This window comes from Lissotriton helveticus, chromosome 5_1 (assembly GCF_964261635.1).
Source record: "Lissotriton helveticus chromosome 5_1, aLisHel1.1, whole genome shotgun sequence".
In the NCBI taxonomy this organism is placed as follows: domain Eukaryota; kingdom Metazoa; phylum Chordata; class Amphibia; order Caudata; family Salamandridae; genus Lissotriton; species Lissotriton helveticus.
The window spans coordinates 39414469-39435101 of record NC_136065.1 but is presented as its reverse complement, the minus strand read 5'-3'; the positions used below and the strand labels follow the sequence as shown (position 1 = coordinate 39435101).

At 48.0% G+C, this 20633-nt stretch overlaps 1 protein-coding gene across 1 annotated transcript in view; it reads left to right on the top strand.

Moving 5' to 3' along the window:
- Window positions 1–20633, top strand: part of LOC144752371 (butyrophilin subfamily 3 member A3-like) — a 400845-nt gene that overhangs the window by 174248 nt on the left and 205964 nt on the right. The window contains exon 14 of the mRNA XM_078640306.1: window positions 17732–17752. Coding sequence (XP_078496432.1) covers window positions 17732–17752 — 21 coding nt within the window. The remainder of the gene's footprint in view (window positions 1–17731; window positions 17753–20633) is intronic.

The following is a 20633-nucleotide window of genomic DNA, read 5'->3' as shown; positions in this document are numbered from 1 at the left end:
TAATAGTATGACACCTGCGGTTTTGTGTCCAGCAATGGTGCGACACTCTGTTTTGGTCCAGGATCCTGCCATTGGGCCTGATGTTGGCATTGAGATGAATACAGTTGTGAATGCTTTATTGAATGCACCTGCTGGTGATCCTCTTGCTGATACTGAATATACTTCAGGAAAAACTGGACTAAATGTTGGCAATGAGTAAAGTGGGGCAGTGGTATGATTGGGCCCACTCCAGTGAACAACGTACCTCCTGAACTTTGGGTGGAATACTACCACTACCAATTTGCTTCCTTGCCGAGCACTGTAATTGTTTATCCTGAGGTCATTACTGAGGCAGTTTTTACATTTGATAAAGGGGAGATAGAAAGGGTCCTGGAAGGGGTTCCAGCGGGGAGGGCTCCGGGCCCGGACTCTATCCCGGCTGATATCTTTAAAGAAGATAAGAGGATCTGGACCGAGTATATTTTTATCATTAAAAATGCCATTGCCAGGGATGCACAGTTACCTGATACCTGGCGTGGGGCGGAAATTATTCCCATATATAAGAAAGGTGACCATGCCAATCCTAGCAACTATAGGCCAATAAGCCTAATTGACACCATGCAGAAAATAGTTGCTAAACTTGTGCTAGGTAGAACTAACAAATGGATAGTGGAGCAGGATGTATTGTCTACCTATCAAGTGGGTTTTCAACCCCACGTCAGTACTATTGACCAAGTCTTAAGGGTCATGCTGATATATTGGAGGACAGTGATTCTTGTGGGGGGGAACTCTCTACGCAGCATTTGTTGACTTAAAATCACATTTGACTTGGTCCCCCGCCATAAGCTGTGGGACGCACTAAAGGAGGCTGGGATGCCCCCTGAAATCTTAAGCTTTGTGATTCAACTGGATGAGGCAAATTATGCCCCCGTTAGGTGGGAACAGCAGGGTGAATTGATAGTTTCCCAGTAAATAAGGGTGTGCGGCAAGGATGTGTGCTTGCCCCTACCCTATTCTCCTTGTTTATAAATAAGGGTATCTCATATTACACCAACTTTCCTACATATGCGTCAACTCTTGCCGGATCAAGGGTCCCACTTTTAATGTTTGCAGATGACACTCTAATTGTATCTAAAACTCAATCTGGTCTGCAACAGGCCCTTGACAGGTTTACAGAGTTCTGCAAGACCTGTCCTCAAAGATTAAATTGGTGCCGAAGCTCAAGAGTAATTAATTTCATTTGGTGCTCCGCCACTTGTGGGAAGATCCAATAAGGAATTCATTTCCAGTAAAAATTTGTATAACGAACTCTATTGGGTTATGATTACTAGGGAGACCCTGTCGCCGATCAGCAGTAGTTCGCTCACAGGCATTTTCCTAGAGCACAAGCTTGTGACGGAAGCAGAAGCCTACTGGAACTTGATTACAAAATCTGGTGATAGAAAACTATTCCACCAATTTAGAGTAGGCACTCTACTGTTAAGATCTTTTACTGCAAAATGGAATAAGGCTTTAGATAACAATTGCATTTTGTGCCCATTACATGTAGAGACGTTAACCCATGTACTCTTTGTGTGTCCAGGTTACAAGGGCCCTCGTTGCAGGTGGCTTAAGCCACTGTGTTCCAATCTTGGTAGCAGATAGTGTATGACAGCCTTGCATATTCTAGGATCGAACACCCGTACAGACATTGTTATCACCATGGTGAAATTTCTTAGTTGGACTTGGGCATTGAGAAGGAAAAACTTGGAGGCTGGTTCGGGAATTGCATGTGTTGCATGATTATGCCCCTGGCAAAGAAGGCTCCCCTGGCTGTATTTTATGAAATGGTTTTAAGGGTGTATAATACATTATATTTATGTGTGTAGTTCATAATTGCTAAGAACATTTGATGATGTTGATATTAAATTTGCATGTATTGCATGATTTTAGGATGATATATTTTTATAAGACACTTTTATGTTCTATTGTGTCTTTTATGATTGGAATTATCAAATAAAGACTAATTGAACTGAACTAAATATACTTACCCCACTGACTTGTTTATGCCTGATTTGGAGACCTGTGTGGCTAATCAATCCCGTTTTTCATTTGACACTGGCTCGACCACATCCAAGTCCCCTTCAAAAGTTTCGATTTTTGCTACTTGGTTTAAAAAACATTTTTTGATTCCCTTTTGGACTTACATTTGGCTGGTGCTTTTTTCCATTTTTTTATTCATGCCCATCAGATTTGTGTTGTTTTTTTTCGTTTTGTGAATGGACACTAGGTTCAAGAAAGAACTTCAATTAGACTAATTGATGGAACTTTGGCTCCCCACTCCTTTTCGCACATCATGAAGAGGGACCAGACATTTGTGAATATAACTGCTTGACCCGTTTTAGATGGGATTGTATGGAACGATGTTAAGTTCCAAATTCATGGGCCCACGGAGGTTATTAATGTTCCCAATTTACTCTGTGTTTCTATGGGGGATGTGGTTAAACAAAATATTCGCTCTCATGATTGGGACGTCCAGGCCGTAGAGGCTTTATTTTCGGATTTGAAGTATTTTGCTGCTTTAGATGCTGAAGATTTATATTTAGAATCTGCAAACCATGGTGATTTGTACTGTTACCAGCATGTTGGCAATCACTTTCTGCATAAGACAAATCCTTTTAGAAATGCGGTTAACTACACACAGTGAGAACACTGTCTCGTACCAGTGGAAGGCAGTTGGGGGCTATGAGCTGTAAAAAAGATACTGTTGATCTTAAATCTGTTTGGTGTTCTAAAAGTTGGCAAGTACAAGGCACCGAGGCGTTGCATCGTGCTAGTCTCATCCCGAACCATACGTTGTTTCTGAATACCACTATTTCACAAACCACCTGCTTTGGATTGGCTACTTCTGAAAAATTAAATGCTCCTGCGTTTCCTGATCTGGGTGCATTTCCCCATTGGTATAATTACACCAACACTTCCATAAGTGAATTACAAGCCCTGTTGAGTAATTCCTCTTTTAATGTTTCCAGCATTAATCCCGAAGGCTGGTTGCTATGGCTAAAAAGTCTGGATTCCTACCAGCACCGTTTTCTGGGTCTGACCCCTGGCTATTCAGAGGTTAGAGTAGATCCCCATTTTCAGAGTCAACATTCCGCTCACCACCTATTTTGTAGGCAAATTGTGTCAGAGTTGGCTCAAACACTCGACCTTAGTGTCAGTTAAACTGCATTTGTCCAAACGTACTGACACCGTTGATTTAAATGATTTTGTAAAAGGGCCTGCAGCAGGCAGAACGAAAAGATGGATATATGCTGTTTACAACGAAGTTTGGAAACTGTCCCAGATTGAAGCTGCTTCTAGGCTTAGAGCTTTTGATCAGGCTAATTTATTTTAAGTGCTTGCCGTTGTAGATAATAGCATTAACACCCTTTCTTCCTGTATTTACACATTAGATAATATTGTTTCATCTGTTGTTGATATTGTACAAGAAGATGTTGCAGTGGGACCCTTGACCTTGCTGGTAGGTCGCTCCCCCACCACACAGCTCCGCCTGTGTGTCCCCTTCGCTGCCCCTGTTTGTGCTCATTTTTCTTGCCTCTGCCCCTGATTGTGATCGTTTTTCCTGACTCTGCCCCCTGATTGTGCCCGTTTATCTTGCCTCTTCCCCCCTGATTTTGCCTGTTTTTCTTGCCTTCTGCCCCTGATTGTGATCGTTTTTCTTGCCTCTGCCACAGATTGTGCTAGTTTTTCTTGCCTCTGCCCCCTGAATGTGCTTGTTTTTCTTGCCTTGTGCCCCCTGATTGTGCTAGTTTTTCATGCCTTCTTCCCCCTGATTGTACCCATTTTTCTTGCCTCTGCCCCCTGATTGTGCCCGTTTTCTTGCCTCTGCCCCCTGATTGTGATAAATTTTTCTTGCCTCTGCCCAGCTGATTGTGCTCATTTTCTTTTCTTTTGTTCCCCCTCGCTGCCCCTGATTGTGCCCGGCTGCCTTGGTGCCCTCGCCGCTCACGTTCCCGCCGCTGTGTCCCCTACGGCCCCGCCCCCTCACTGCCCATTCGCTTCCCCCGCTTCCCGCCTCCCAGCTCCTCCTCCCTCCCACCTCCCAATATAGGCCGGCTGCTGCGCGGTGAGGAGGGCGACTCTTGACCTGATTGTGCTAGTTTTTCGTGCCTTCTGCCCCCTGATTGTGCTCGGTTTTCTTGCCATCTGCCCCTTGATTGTGCTAGTTTTTCTTGCCTTCTGCATCCCCTCGCTGCCCCTGATTTATGCCCATTTTCTCGCCTTCTGCTCCCCCTCGCTGCCCCTGATTTGTGCCTGTTTTCTTGCCTTCTGCTCCCCTGATTGTGCTCGTTTTTCTTGCCTCCTGTTACCCTGATTGTGCTAGTTTTCTTGTCTTCTGCTCTCCTAATTGTGCTTGTTTGCCTTCTGTCCCCCTCACTGTCCCTGATTTTTCCCTCGCCCCCTGTGCCCACTGCTCACCTCCTGCCGCTGCTTCCCCTGTGGCCCCGCTCCCCCGCGCCCATTCGCCATCCCCTGTCATCCACCTCCCGCCTCCCAGCTGCTCCTCCCTCCCAGCTCCCCTCCAAATGGCAGGAGCTGGGGGCCGCGCCGCTGGCGTGCCGAAGGAGCACCTAAGGCAAGCTGTCTGCGCCCGTCCGTGCCTGGACCGCACTTAGCGCCACAACCCCTGGACCCTGCAAACGCCACGACACCAGACTCCACTACGATGCCAGCAGCCTGACACACTCAACACCGGCCAAAACCACACCTGCTTCCAGGCCACCCCAAAGCGGACCCACGGACCTTCCTCCTGCCGCACATGCAGCTTCACCCACGACAGAACCATCAAACCTCCAAGGACTGGACCCCACAACCTCTACTGCATACTTCTCAACACCCGCTCCGCATGCAAACTCGCCATCGAGCTCTGGGATCTGCTCGACACCTCCGCCCCAGACTTGGCCTTCCTAACCGAGACCTAGTGGAATGACTCCTCGGCGCCCGACATCACCATAGCCATCCCAGACGGCTACAAGATCACCTGCAGGGACTGCGCCAATGGAACCAGAGGAGGAATAGCCATCATCCACAAGTCCACCCTCAAGGTCAACACCAACGCAGACGACACCCTCCACACCGCCGAACACCTGCACTTCCGGATCCACACCTACCCCAACAACACCCTCAGAGGAACACTCATCTACAGACCGCCCGGAACCCCGGGCTCAGTTCAGTGACTCCATCCCTGACCTCGCCAGCACCCACGCACTCGCCTCCACGGACTACATCCTCCTTGGGGACCTGAACTTCCACCTCGAGAACAACAACAACGCCAACTCCGCCACCCTGATCGACAACCTCGCCAACCTCGGCCTCAAACAACTTGTCACCGCACCCACCCACGCCGCCGGCCACACGCTGGACCCCGTCTTCTCCATAGGCACCCATGTCGCCTTCGACCACACCACGAACTCCACTGGACCGATCACTGCTGCATTAATTTCACCTTCAAGAAACCAACCACCGCACCCAACAGCTGCCTCGCCACTGCTGGAGCAAAGTCACCGAAGACCAGCTGATCACCACCCTTGACCGGAACCCACCCACCAATCGCAACAATCCAGACACCGTGGCCCGCAACCTCAGACAGTGGATCGACGACTGTGCCAACACCCTCGCCCCGCTCAAGAAACCCTCCAACAGCCATACCAGCAAGAGAGCCACCTGGTTCACCGACGAGCTCCAGACCTCCAAACGCGCATACCAGAAACTGGAGAAAATATGGTTCCACAAACGCACACCGGACAACCACGTAGCCCACAAGGATGCCACCCGCAGACATAACCACCTCATCAAATTATCCAAGAAATCCTCCTTCAAAGACTGCTTGGACAACAACGCACATGACAGCAAAGAGCTCTTCAGCATCGTAAAGGAGCTCTCCAACCCCAGCTCCAACGCCAACTACATCCCGCCCTCACAAGAACTGTGTGACTCACTAGCCATCTTCTTCCACCGCAAGATTGCTGACATCCACGACAGCTTCAACACCACAACCACTCCAACTACACCAGACTCCACCTCCCATGCGAACACCACCAGCACCATCCGCCTGACCTCCTGGCTCAACGTCAACGACGACGAGACACGCATGGTGATGAACTCCATCCACTCAGGATCTCCGTCAGACCCGTGCCCACACCACGTATTCAACAAAGCAGACGCAGCCATCGCACCCCCACTACGGAAGGTCATCAACATCTCCTTCAAAACAGCAACATTCCCGGAAAGCTGCAAGCACGCCGAAATCAACCCCCTCCTCAGGAAGCCCAAGGCAGACCCCAAGGACCTCAAATACTTCTGGCCCATCTTCCTGCTCCCCTTCCCAGCAAAGGTCATCGAGAAAATTGTCAACAGGTAAGTGGCCCGCACATAGAAGACAACAACATCTTGGATCCATCCCAGTTTGGATTCAGACGAAACCACAGCACCGAGACAGCTCTCATCGCCGCCACAGACATCATCAGGCGCCAACTAGACAACGGCGAAGCATCAGCCCTCATCCTCCTGGACCTGTTGGCCGCCTTCGACACGGTCTGCCATCGCACTCTAAAGACACGTCTCCTAGAAGCCGGAATCCAAAGGAAGGCCATTAACTGGACTACGTCCTTCCTCTCCGGCAGCACCCAGAGCGTCCGTCTCCCACCCTTCCAATCCGAACCCACCGACATCATCTGCGGCGTCTCCCAGGGCTCAGCCCGACACTGTTCCACATCTACATGACCCCCCTCACACCAGTGGCCCGCCAGCACAACCTCAACATCAATTCCTATGCCGACGACACCCAGTTCATCCTCTCCCTCACCAAGGACCCACACACCGCCAAAACCAACCTCCACGAGGGAATGAAGGCCGTCGCCGACTGGATGAGGAGCAACCGTCTGAAGCTGAACTCGGACTAGATGGAGGTACACATCCTCGGACCCACCCCCTCAGCCTGGGACGACTCCTGGTGGCCGACCACACTGGGAACAGCACCAACACCCACCGACCATTCACGCAACCTAGGATTCATCCTCGACTCCTCCCTCTCCATGGCCAAGTAGGTCAATGCCGTCTCCTCCTCCTGCTACATCACCCTCCGCATGCTCCTCAAGATCTACAAGTAGATCCCGACTGAAACAAGAAGAATGGTGACACAGGCCCTCGTCAGCAGCCAACTGGACTACGGCAACGCACTCTACGCAGGAATCCGAGTCAAACACCTACAACGACTACAACGCATCCAAAACGCCTCCGCCCGACTAATCGTCAATGTCCCCTGCCGCAGCCACATCACCCCCTACCTGAGAGACCTACACTGGCTCCCCGTCGACAAAAGGATCACCTTCAAGCTCCTCACCCACGCACACAAAGCACTCCACAACGCCGGACCAGCCTACCTTAACAGCAGACTCAGCTTCTACACCCCCAAACGCCAGCTCCGCTCCGCCAGCCTCGCCCTCGCCGCTGTCCCCCGCATTCAACAAATGACCTCCGGTGGCAGATCCTTCTCATACCTCGCCGCCAAGACCTGGAACACCCTCCCTACCCACATACAGCAGAACCAAGACCTACTCACCTTCAGAAGACTCCTCAAGACCTGGCTCTTTGAGCAGCAGCAGCAACCCCTCCCCTCAGCGCCTTTAGACCCTCACGGGTAAGTAGTGTGCTCTACAAGTACTCTGTGATAGATTTATTGATTGATTGCTGTATCATGGACAAAATCAATTGCATTCTATTATGCAGTTTGCATGGACTCTTCAAACCTTGAAATCTGGGCGGGTGCCTTGGGATTACATGAACATAACAACGTTGTTATTGCCTTTTAATTTGACAATTTATGTCAAAGAAAGATGCCACGTTTTCACTGCTGCATATTGAAAAACTGGAATCATTACCATTTTTAGTGGCTGAATCGAATTCGGCAGTTTGGCTTATCCATGGGTTAATAACTCTACCTTTTCTTTTGTTTAAATTTGAATCTTGCATGAAACACTATGCCATAGGCAGATTTGAACCCTTAGGTAGCACCTTTTTACATGAAGTGTGGAATCTCCTGTTTACATATAGGTGCTTGAGGGAAGGAAAAATGGTTTATTTAAAAGGTGAAGATTTTACTTCAACACCAGATCACTCTCTTGTCTGTAGAAATCTGCAATTGCACTTTCCGGTAATATTACAGCGCCTAATCTTGCATGTGTTTTTAAAGGCACTCCCACCCTGGCTATTACACCAACTTTCACGTTGTTAGCAAACGGTAGTTATTTGTTATTGAATAATGAAGATTGCTGTGGTATTCTTGCTGGTATTCCGTATATCGTTACAGTTTCCCAGCGTGTAGTTTGCTGTAAGAATGTCCTGTTTTCTCCGCCACATGGGATGCTTGATGTTTCCATCTGACCTTCTATTCTGACCTTAAAAGCAGAGTTCAACAAGATGAGTCAAATAAGAGCTCTATTGTCCCAGAAAGAGGTCACTCTTACATCTGCGCGTGAAACATTAGTCCTTCACGTTGCAAACACTCGTACTGAGGTACATGCCTTATTAAATACTGACCTGCCCCTGCATTTTGGTGCTTTGATTCACAAAATCTTTAATGCCTCGTCAACCACGGGCCTGGCGCACTTTTTTAAACTAGTAAGTTCTGGCCTTGTGACCTCATTCCAAACTATATTTGGTGTGATCCCTGCATTTTTTCATTCGATTTTTTCGAGTTTCTTCTGAGGTTTCCTGTTAATTCTCACTTTGGGAGCGGGTGTGCTGCTGTTAATTTGTTTACTCCAAAATGGATGCACATTCTGTGCCCCACAACGATCTGCCCCGGTTGCTCCAGCTAAGTAAGCGGATGCTACAATACTATGGATCGCTACCTCTGGCGACTGGTTTGTCTTTCCGGCTCTCATACTTTACTTGCATGCAGCCTGTTTTCCATTGCCTGGATTGTGGATTTGAATGGGCCCTGGATTTGTGTCTCTGCAACACGGTGTCTCCTGACCTTGATTTTAATCTACTAATGAGTCCCTTAGTTGCTCATGAAATAGATTGTTCTGGTTTCAGGATTATGGCCTGCGCATCGGCTCATGGGGTCATGGGCAACTGGAACATATAGGCTGCGGATAATGACTTTCTGGCATGCAGTTATCTTGAAGAAAGCCCAAGTTGCCCTCTGATTCTGCTAGAGGCTCTGGCTATTGAAGAACATGTATGTTCATTTCCATTACTTAATTGGATGGCTGAAATGTTCATGGATGATGAAAATGACTTTCTGTTGGAAGCAGTTGCAACATACGGTGCCTATACATTGTTGGATTGAGGCGTGGCATTTTTTTGCACTCGTGAAAAAAAATATTTCTCTAATGCCTTCATGTTTTTGTTAATTTTTTGAGGTCTTATGCACACCATGGCCACTCGTGAATGTTTCTACTGACTTGGTTGCTTTTTAATTCGGATTTTCACTCCCAATTATGAAGTTTGGCAAAATTCCTGAACTTGGTTCAGTCTCATTCGAACTTGAACTTTGCGTTCTATGAATCTTGCCCCCTTTCTTGTGCGTTCCCAGATCAAGGGAGGGTGTAGTATGGCCTCAGGCCTTCTTTGCGCGCACGTTATGCAGCATGGCTTAATAGAAGTTTAAACACAATTTTACCTTTTACTGCTTTTTCACACAACACTGCTGTAACCAGGGCCCCCTTGCGCGCCCCGCTCTAGGGCGCGGACTAACCTCATGTGCCCCCCCCTTCTTTCTCCACAGCCCCCGCTTTCTGCAACCTGGTCTGGCCAAGAAAGATACAGTTGCGACGACGAGGAGGACTGGCCCTTTAACTGGACCGAAGGTGTGCGGGAGGAGGAGCCGGCCCCAAGGATAAAGGACGTCCCTGAACAGACCCAGGTGTGTTATTTCACCGGAGGAGTGGTCAGTGTGAAGGAGAGCGGAGTGGCGGGAAGCAGCGAGGACGAGCGGAGGAGCGGAGGACGAGGCGACGAGAGGCAGACGTGGATCGACAGCGGACGCTGGATCAGCGAGCTGAGGAGGAGGAGGCAGCACCAACCCAAGAACAAAGAAGATAGCGGATTGCCGGGACTACAGCAGCCGACCCTGAGACGAGAGGAGCCGACTGGAGAGGAGCGGAGCTGGAGGACCCGCCCGGAGGCCAACACCACGTTCCGCCCAGCCGTACGTCACAGAGGTGCGTGACCGCTTCCTGGGGTGGTGCAAGCGTAGAGCTAGTCGCCTCACGTAGTAGGGCTGCGTACTTAGACACAACCCAAGGATTCCCTCACTTTCACTTCACTGCACAGAGTGGGATAAGAGGGAGGAAAAGGGGACAGGAGTTTGGTAGCACTGGGTGAAACCCCCCCACGATCCCTTCCCTGTGATTCAGTGACAACAGTTACTCCTGGTATTGATACCCGCCTCTCTTCTGGTTTCGCCTGGTGGTGTCGGCGAGGGCGGACAGCACGGAGCCTCCGGGAGCCAGAAGAAGGAGGAGCCCCGTCCGGAGGAAGGAGGAGGGAATTATTCGCAAGACTCGAGGAGAGAGAAGCCGATCTCCTCGAAAAGTACCTGTACGCAAGACCTGTACTGATTCTTTATTAGACCGAATAAATACAAGACCCACAAAAACACGACTCCTGCCTATTCCTAGCCCCGCTGTTACAGTGGTGGAGAATGCGGGCATAAGCACCGTCAGCAACCCGACGATGGAAGGAGTCGTTCAGGCCCTGGTACAAGGGCAGGAGAGGCTGGAAAGGCTGGCTGAGCAGCAATTGAGAGATGCAGAAGCAGACAGAGAGCTGATCAAAACCGCCGTGGCCGCCAGAGCTCTGGATCCCCCGCTGTCCGTGGGACAGGTCCCCCTGAGTAGCGTACCGCATTCTATGAGTGGTGTTTCCCTACAGAAGTACCAACCGGGTGAAGATCCGGATGCCTTCCTCCTTAACTTCGAGAGGGCAGCCCGAGCATGTGGTTGGCCCGGGGCGAAGTGGCCGTTCTTCTTGGCACCGTTATTGGTCGGGGAAGCAAGGCGGCCTATCAGGTGGCGAACCCGAGAGGAGACACCCCGTACTCGGTCATTAAAAGAATTATCCTGGACCATCTGGGCCTAGACAGAGAAGCCTACCGGCTCAGATTTCGGAGGGAAAGGGGGGTGTCCGGTGAGACGCCGAAAACTCTCTTCGTGAGGCTGAAGATGGCTGCGGATAAGTGGCTTAGCCCAAATGATAGCACCAAGGAAGAAATCATGGACCGCATCTATCTGGAGCAGTTCCTAGAAGCCTTACCGTTTGCCACTCAAAGATGGCTGAAACAGCACCACGACCTGACCACTGTACAGGCCGTTGAGATGGCCAACACATTCTCCCGAGTCCAACAAAGACCCCTGTTGCCTGTCGAAACCGACAAACAGAAAATGAACTTCCAAACAGATAAAAGACCAGTGAGGATCCCCGAAACCCCGAGACCTCGGGTTTGGAAAAACGAGCCCCTTCCCCACAGTGGGCCTCAGTGTTTCGAGTGCGGGACCTGGGGTCATATCGCGAGACTGTGTCCAAAGAGAAAGCCAACCGAAGAACCCATGGAGGGGGGATACTTACCTCGCACCGTCCTATATTCGGCGGAAATGGGAAACGCATACCGAGTAAGTATAAGGATTAATGGTAACCCTGTGCAAGCACTACTCGATTCCGGCTGCCGCCAGTCAGTAGTACAGGCCCACCATGTACATCCCCAACAGCTCGTCCCTAAAGAACGTGTGTATATCCGTTGTGTCCATGGGGATGTGAAACCCTACCCAGTGGCCGTGATACCGCTGAAACCGCAAGAAGGACCCCCATCCCAAGTCGGGGTACTACCCACCCTTCCCGAAGACCTGATCATAGGCACTGACAATCCTGCCTTCTTGACGATGTTCGAACGATGTCTGGAGAGGAGGAGAGAGACAAGGCAGCCTATCGAACCAAAGGAGGACGCCGCTGCACTGGTCTCCCCAGACCCGTGGACCTTGGACCGCAGTTTCCTATTTGCCCAGTCCAACGACGCGTCCTTGTTCAACGCTTGGGAGACAGCTCACCAGACCCAGGGGTTGGTTCCCATTACGTATCCCCGCCTGTTCATCAAGAACGGACTGTTGTACAGACAAGGAAAAGAGGAAGACCCAGAACAGTTGGTAGTCCCTGTCTCCTTTAGGGAACAAGTGTTGTTTTTTTCACATTCCCACCTGGTAGCAGGCCATACCGGGGCAGAGAAAACGACACAGAACCTACTGAAATGTTTCTACTGGCCAGGGATATATAAAGACGCTATGATCTACTGCCAACAATGCGACATTTGCAAAAAACGTAACATGACCCGACCCCCAGCAGTGCCCTTACAGCCCCTCCCCATCATAGGGGTACCATTCGAACGGATAGGAATGGACATCATAGGGCCCCTCCCAAAAACCAGGAAAGGCCACCTATACGTCCTGGTAATGGTGGACTATGCTACTAGATTCCCAGAGGCTTTCCCACTCACCTCTACGACCACGAAGAACATCGCGGACAAAATGTTGGAATTGTTTTCACGAGTGGGATTCCCAAAAGAGATTCTAACAGACCAAGGGACCCCCTTCGTATCACGTCTTATGGGAGAGGTCTGTAAATTGTTACACATCCACCAAATTCGCACTGCGGTGTACCACCCGCAAACGGATGGCCTCGTAGAGAGGTACAACCGTACGTTGAAAACGACATTGAGGAAAATGTTAGAAGTCAACAGCACGGAGTGGGACCAGATCCTTCCGCTTGCCCTCTACGTCATCAGAGGCCAAAAACAGAGTAGCTTGGGGTTTTCAGCCTTCGAGCTTCTGTATGGCCGACAACCCCGCTCTCTGCTAGACATGACCAAAGAAGCCTGGGAGCAGGAAACCCCCGAAGAGACAGCCAAAACCTTGGACTATGCCCGTAACCTCCGTTCCAAACTGGGCAAATTGCGTAATCTGGCCTTCGCCAATCTAGAAAAAAACCAGCAGAAACAAAAAACCGTATATGACAAAGGAAAGAAGTGGCGAAAGATGGAGAAAGGGGACTGGGCGCTAGTGTTGTTGCCCTCCTCGACCCAGAAATTCAAAGCGGAGTGGAGCGGACCGTTCCAAATAGTGGAAACAATAGGCAACACCAGTTATCGATTGCTGATCAACGCGCGGAAAAAACAGGTGTACCACATTAATATGTTAAAGAAATGGCTCGGGAATCCTCCTACCGCCATACACTTGGCAGAGGAGAAGATGGACCCGGATTCCTCCACCATACCCCAACTCGTGATTAATGAGGACCTGAGAGACAAAGAAAAACAGGAACTGATGGAAGTCCTTAGGGAACAGGAACAGGTGTTTTCCGACCTCCCGGGGAGAACCGCGATGGCTGAACATCACATTGACACTACTCCAGGAAAGACCGTTAAAATCCGTCCCTATCGGATACCGGAGGCCCGAAGACAGGATATACGTCGAGTAGTGGCAGACATGTTAAAACTCGGAGTCATTCGCCCTTCCCATAGCGACTGGTCCAGTCCGATTGTGCTTATCCCAAAACCGGATGGAACGAGACGGTTTTGCATGGACTTTCGGGCCCTGAACGAGATATCCAAATGTGATGCATACCCTATCCCCAGGATTGATGAACTAATTGAAAAATTGGGAGAAGCCGCCTTCATCAGCACGATTGACTTGACAAAAGGATACAGGCAGGTCCCACTGCGTGAAGAGGACCGCCATAAGACAGCGTTTTCAACAGCAGAGGGCCATTACGAATTCACCGTGCTGCCCTTTGGTCTGCATGGTGCTCCTGCAACTTTTCAGAGACTAATGAACAATGTTCTACACGACCTATCAGCGTTTACGTCAGCTTACCTAGACGACATCGTGGTGTTTAGTCCAGACTGGGAATCGCATCTGGTGCATTTACGGGAAGTATTGGAGACCCTTGAGAAGGCCGGGTTGCGGATTAACGCAAAAAAATCCAGACTGGCATTTCACAAGGTTAAATACCTCGGATACGTCCTGGGACATGGACTCATAGAACCCCAAATGGAAAAGGTGAGGGCCATATCCGAGACCCGGTTTCCCTCCACAAAAAAAGAACTGTGCGCCTTTCTGGGCCTTATTGGATAATATAGGAGGTTTATACCCAGGTTCGCGCAGGTGGCAGCTCCCCTTACGGATGTCCTCCAAACGGCGGTCAAACAATCGACATTGTCATCACCCACCCCGGCCATGCTGGACGCCTTTACCGAGCTGAAACGGAGAATCACGTCTACGCCTATTCTCAACTCGCCTGACTTTACGCGGCCCTTTGCGCTACACACTGATGCCTCGGATTTCGGTATTGGCGCAGTACTGTCGCAGGAAGGCAGCGACGGGTTGGATCACCCCATACTCTTCATCAGCAGAAAACTGTTTCCGCGGGAACTCAAATACGCCACGGTGGAGAAGGAGTGCCTGGCTATCCGATGGGCTGTCGAGAAGCTAGCCTATTACCTGGAGGGCCGCACCTTCACGCTCTACACGGACCATGCCCCTCTGTTGTGGATGGCTCGGAACAAATCCTCCAATGCCAGGGTCATGCGCTGGTTCTTGGCTTTACAGCCTTATTCTTTCAGGGTGTGCCACAAAAAGGGGGTGGACAACACGGGGGCCGACTATTTGTCCAGGAATCCGCTTCCCGATCGGAAGCGTCCGGAGGGGGAGGTGTGTAACCAGGGCCCCCTTGCGCGCCCCGCTCTAGGGCGCGGACTAACCTCATGTGCCCCCCCCTTCTTTCTCCACAGCCCCCGCTTTCTGCAACCTGGTCTGGCCAAGAAAGATGCAGTTGCGACGATGAGGAGGACTGGCCCTTTAACTGGACCGAAGGTGTGCGGGAGGAGGAGCCGGCCCCAAGGATAAAGGACGTCCCTGAACAGACCCAGGTGTGTTATTTCACCGGAGGAGTGGTCAGTGTGAAGGAGAGCGGAGTGGCGGGAAGCAGCGAGGACGAGCGGAGGACGAGGCGACGAGAGGCAGACGTGGATCGACAGCGGACGCTGGATCAGCGAGCTGAGCATACAGGAGGAGGAGGCAGCACCAACCCAAGAACAGAGAAGAGAGCGGATTGCCGGGACTACAGCAGCCGACCCTGAGACGAGAGGAGCCGACTGGAGAGGAGCGGAGCTGGAGGACCCGCCCGGAGGCCAACACCACGTTCCGCCCAGCCGTACGCCAGGAGGGGTACGGCTCACAGAGGTGCGTGACCGCTTCCTGGGGTGGTGCAAGCGTAGAGCTAGTCGCCTCACGTAGTAGGGCTGCGTACTTAGACACAACCCAGGGATTCCCTCACTTTCACTTCACTGCACAGAGTGGGATAAGAGGGAGGAAAAGGGGATGGGAGTTTGGTAGCACTGGGTGAAACCCCCCCACGATCCCTTCCCTGTGATTCAGTGACAACAGTTACTCCTGGTATTGATACCCACCTCTCTTCTGTTTTCCCCTGGTGGTGTCGGCGAGGGCGGACAGCACGGAGCCTCCGGGAGCCAGAAGAAGGAGGAGCCCCGTCCGGAGGAAGGAGGAGGGAATTATTCGCAAGACTCGAGGAGAGAGAAGCCGATCTCCTCGAAAAGTACCTGTACGCAAGACCTGTACTGATTCTTTATTAGACCGAATAAATACAAGACCCACAAAAATACGACTCCTGCCTATTCCTAGCCCCGCTGTTACAACTGCATAGCTGTTTTTGTAAGTTAGCCTTCACGAAGGTCTACACATGTGAAAAGGTTTTGTTTTAAACATCTCTAGACTTACATCGTGCCCCTGGTGTGCACAGTGATTGCTAAAGCCGTCAAGGTGATCAAAACATGTTAGCTGTGTTTTGGCATATTCGAGTAACGCTTTCTAGACATAATAATTTGGCAGCTGCGAGCCAACTAAGATTCTGGCGCCCCTATTATACACACACTCGCCATGATTTCACACACGTGGAAGATTTCCGTTTCCAGGGATGCAGAGAGCCTATGCTGATCCATATGTAATTTACTCCTACTGAGCGGAAAGATAATGGGGTCCCCCACACAAGCCTAAGAGACCTTCTATAGTTTATAATACATAGTTCCTATATAGGGAGGGTATTAAAATTGGGCACTATAGGACCCGTTTTCACCATCATTGTAATATGATTTCTCCTTTTGTATTTTATGGAATTGTAACCATGCTGACCATATTATTTTTAATCATACGTCTGCTTATGTTGGCTAAGGTACTGCATATGAGATCACATTGTTAAAATAAATATTTTAACCTTGCAGTGTTTCCAATTTACTCCTGTTGTGGACTGGTATGAGCGTATAACAAAAAAGTGTTCTCACTTCCCCCCTGAGATGGTCCTAAGCCGCTTGTTCTAGGTTGTCTAATCATTGGTTACTTTGCTATAGGACGAAGAGCTAATGTGACACTGATGCTAGCTGGTTGGGGTTCTCTAGGTACTGAGGTGAGTTTCTGGCACACCACAATTCACTGATGTCCTGGGTCTCTGCACAGTTCTGTGTATGAGCAGGATCCTTGCAACAGTGGCTTTGAATGTGGTATTCATAAATGAAACAGGTGTTAGACTTCCATTGTGTCACAGAACGCATCTTGTGAGATTTATTTTTTCCAGCATGTACTTATTATAAAGAATTGCTTAGTGTGTTATATATGAATTGGAGTCCAAAGGGATTTCTCATTCATACTGGCACTTTGGCTGAGTTCTTGCACCTGGAGGTGAGGAATGAGACCCATGTGACTCTATAGCAAAGGAGATACAATGGAGAATGCTGAATTCCCAGAGAATGAATCACATTTGTAATGCATTGGCACTCACCCACCTCTAGGATGGTATAATTAAATACTTAATCTGGCTTCTTCCCTTGGGAACTGGATAATGCTGCTGTGTTCATGAGCTGGCTTGTTCCCAAGTATCCCAGAATGTACATTTCAATACAACCTTAAGTATAGCATTTCCTTTCAGTCCAAGTCAGCTCAATAGCATCTTAGTTCCAGATGTACAAACATTTTGAACTGTGTTTGCTTCACAAAAGTGATGCAAAGCACCACAATTTTTAGGATGTATGACATTACAACGCATGCTTTTACCACGCATGCTATTACAACACAGCTTTTACAACGCCTGCTGTTACAACGCATAGCGCTTTGGGGTGCTGGATAGTGAATAGTTTAATTTACTATTCCAACTCCTGTCCCGTGGATAGTAGGGAAGGTGTTGGATAGTAAATTAAAACTATTCCCTATCCTAGAGCGCCCCCCAGTGCAATGCGTTGTAATGGTTTTCGTTGTAAAACCTGCGTTGTAAAAGCACTGCGTTGTAAAAGTTTCGTTGTAAAGGATGTTTCCCCAATTTTTAATATGAAGTTAAGTTTACGCACTGATACGAAGTTTTTACACAGCTGAAGAATTGCTGCACCCAGTTGCTGTTCGTGTAGTGTTCCAAACGCAGATTTATTTTTTTGTGTTTAATTCAAAATGTCAAGTGCTGATTGTGTTGTGACATTTTCTATCTCATCATTTTTAACACTGTTTCCGTCATTTTTGTGAATTGCTTTAGTTACACTCTAGCACAGTTGTCATAATATTCAAACGTGGAATATCATTTGAATGTTTGCCTTTGAAATTTGGCACCTTTGTGTATTAAATCTCCACAAGTAACATATCTGTCGTTGAAATTTCAGAGACTCTCCAGAAGGAAAAAGGTATGTGAAATTGCATTAAAACAAAGGTAAGGGCAAGCACAAATCTAGTCAAGGAGACTACTTCTGTTAAACAACTTGCCTGGAGATTGTTCATTGCCTGTCTTGCATTATTTCCTTGTCATGATGTTGGGAGCTATATTTTGCTCTATAGAGGAACTATACTGCACGATGTCTCCTTTATACTAAGACAGAAGTCCCCTACACAGTAAGAAAGGCAATATCCAAACCGCAGAGTAGCAGAAAACACCAAGATGCTCACCAACTGATTGCACTCCAATTAGACGCTTCTACTCCTTTTTCAAAATCTTCAGAAATGCTAATTATGAAATGTGTCTTCTACTATAGGTTATCTGAGTTGACATATCAAAAGATGAATTTCCAAATGACTCTAGGTTTAAAGAAAATGATTATGAGGTTCAAAAAAGTTCAACATATTGTTTGGTACTTATTTATGAAGCCTATTTATGTTCTGCAATGAATGTATTACTTTTCAAAGACTCCAAACCAGTATAGTGCAAGGCAACTTGATGTCATATACTTAAAGAAATATGGCCACGATTGAGTGATTTTTTTAAAAGTATAATGAGTGTGAATGTGATAGGTCAGTTTGAAATGCATAGGCTATCTATGACTATGTGAAAAAAAATATCTTAAAAATATGACATTTCTGACATTTTCCCAAAATTAATTAAACACTGTCCAACTAGCTAGTGCTACCCTTTCTGATTTTCCTTAATCTGGTTACTTTCACTATTAGGAAATGTAGAAATAAATTGCACATTCTCAAAACAAGAATAACCTTTTCATTTCTATATTTTATCTGATAGGTGATTTAATCAAATTAAGCGGTATGTTTTTAAATTGAGCAGTGATAAATAGATTATATATTTTTTTAAACTAGTGAGCTCATAATAAATAGATTTTTATGTACACAGACAATTTCCAAAAAGAAAAAGAGGAGTGCTATGGTTATTCTTTAATACAGAAGCATTAGTTGAATTATGATCCCTTCTAGTGGTATTTTGCTGCTACTTTACAGAGTAGATCATGTATCGTAGCCTAAGCATAGAAACAGTTTTTTGTGGAATTAAAATCAGGAACTTTACTTGCTTCTTGCTTAAAGCTCTCAAAGTTTGAAATCCTTCTTTCGTGATACTCTGACTCTGGTAAATTGTCTGGAAATAGAACAACAGTTTACGAAAAAAGAACAGAAATTTATTTTTCTGTTTTCTTGCTTAATATCATACTAAAAGTAAAGGGCACCCATTTTATATTGTTATCCTCCCCAGTCTTTACATCATTGAGATGAATTGTACTCACATGGGGGTCCATTATGATATCGGGCGGATTGCCAGATTTCCCCCCGCCATATTAGGATGGCGGTGGGGACCACGGCGGACGGAAAGACTGTCCGCCATTTTTCCGCACCGGTCGCCTTGCGACCGGGGCGGAAAAGGAATAATATGGTGGCGGTGTCTAACAGACACCGCCAGCCATATTATGATGTCTGGTTTTCAGTGCCTTTCCGCGGCGGCGATGCCGCCATGGAAAGGCATGCGGTCTTCAGTAAAGATGGGGGGTGCACATGGGAGGTACCTGAAGTACCCCCCTTCATTGTCATTTACAAAGCGGCAGGCACCAAGCGGTGCCTGCCGCTTTGTAAATGACAATGTGAAAGTGCATTTTCAGCAACAATGCTGAAAATACAGGATGTGCCCGCCACTGTGGCGGGCACATCCTAATAGCACCCCCAGGACCCCCACCCTTATGGCGGGCGGTCCCGATTTACGATGAGATGACGGGCGGGCAAAGTCCGCCCGTCATCCTAATGAGGCCCTTGATGCACTCTACAGTTTACTTGTGAAGGCTTCAAATGCCACCTTTAATTATGTCAGACACTTCCTCTTTGTGAATTTATTTTCCAATTGCCTGCTGACAGGGTCTGTGACCTGTCTGTCTTAGAAATGCATTGCATATATATATATATATATTTAAAAATATGCATTTCCATAACATAGCACACTTGGCATTTTCAGGCTTGTTGTGCAAGACCATCTTCCTGGTCCCCTTCAGCATATAGAAGGAAAACTCAGGGAGGTGTAATTAACAGTATGGAAATAATGAAGCTTATTATAAACTGGCAAATGCTCCACCCTGTCACTCTTGTAATATCCTCATTCTTAGGGGTGTTTTTCATGGATGGAAACCTTGGCCTATTGCCTGCTTGTCATTGGGCTACCTGGTGATAGTTAGCCATATTCAGAGAATAGCTGCATTTCCAAACTAATTCTCCTCAGAAGATTCATTCGAAATGTAAATCCATACATGGCTCCATACATAGGGTCAAACTCCATATGCCTTATAGACAGTTATTTTTAATTAGCAAACTTCAACTTTTGCAGGTGTTTATTTAAATCCTAAAATTCTCATGAGCAGGTTATTTAAATTTGTTAAGTACCTCTCGTTAGAGTACTCTAGCCTCAGTTTAATAATCACTCAAGAGAAGCACGGAAGAATTAGAATGTTTTTTCCAATTAGGAACAGTAGCCATCCACCAGGGAAACCCAGGCCATAGCAATTGATGAGTTATGAGGCTGTTTTATGCCACACATCAACCCAATAAGTTAAGAGATGCATAGAGAGCGTAATAAGTATTTAATTCTTCAGATGCCTGAACCAAAATGATAATAACCAACATTGGGCATTGATGGAAAAGAGTTGTTAATAACACTCCCAGTTATTAAAAAGTACACAAGGCTAGTCATTCATTGCTTTGTGTGTGTGTGTTGTATGGAGACAAGGAACTTATGTCTATAATACCAATCTGTCTGCAGTGCCAAAGCTCAAGCTCTGTAATATTTGAATATTTGAATCGTCAAAG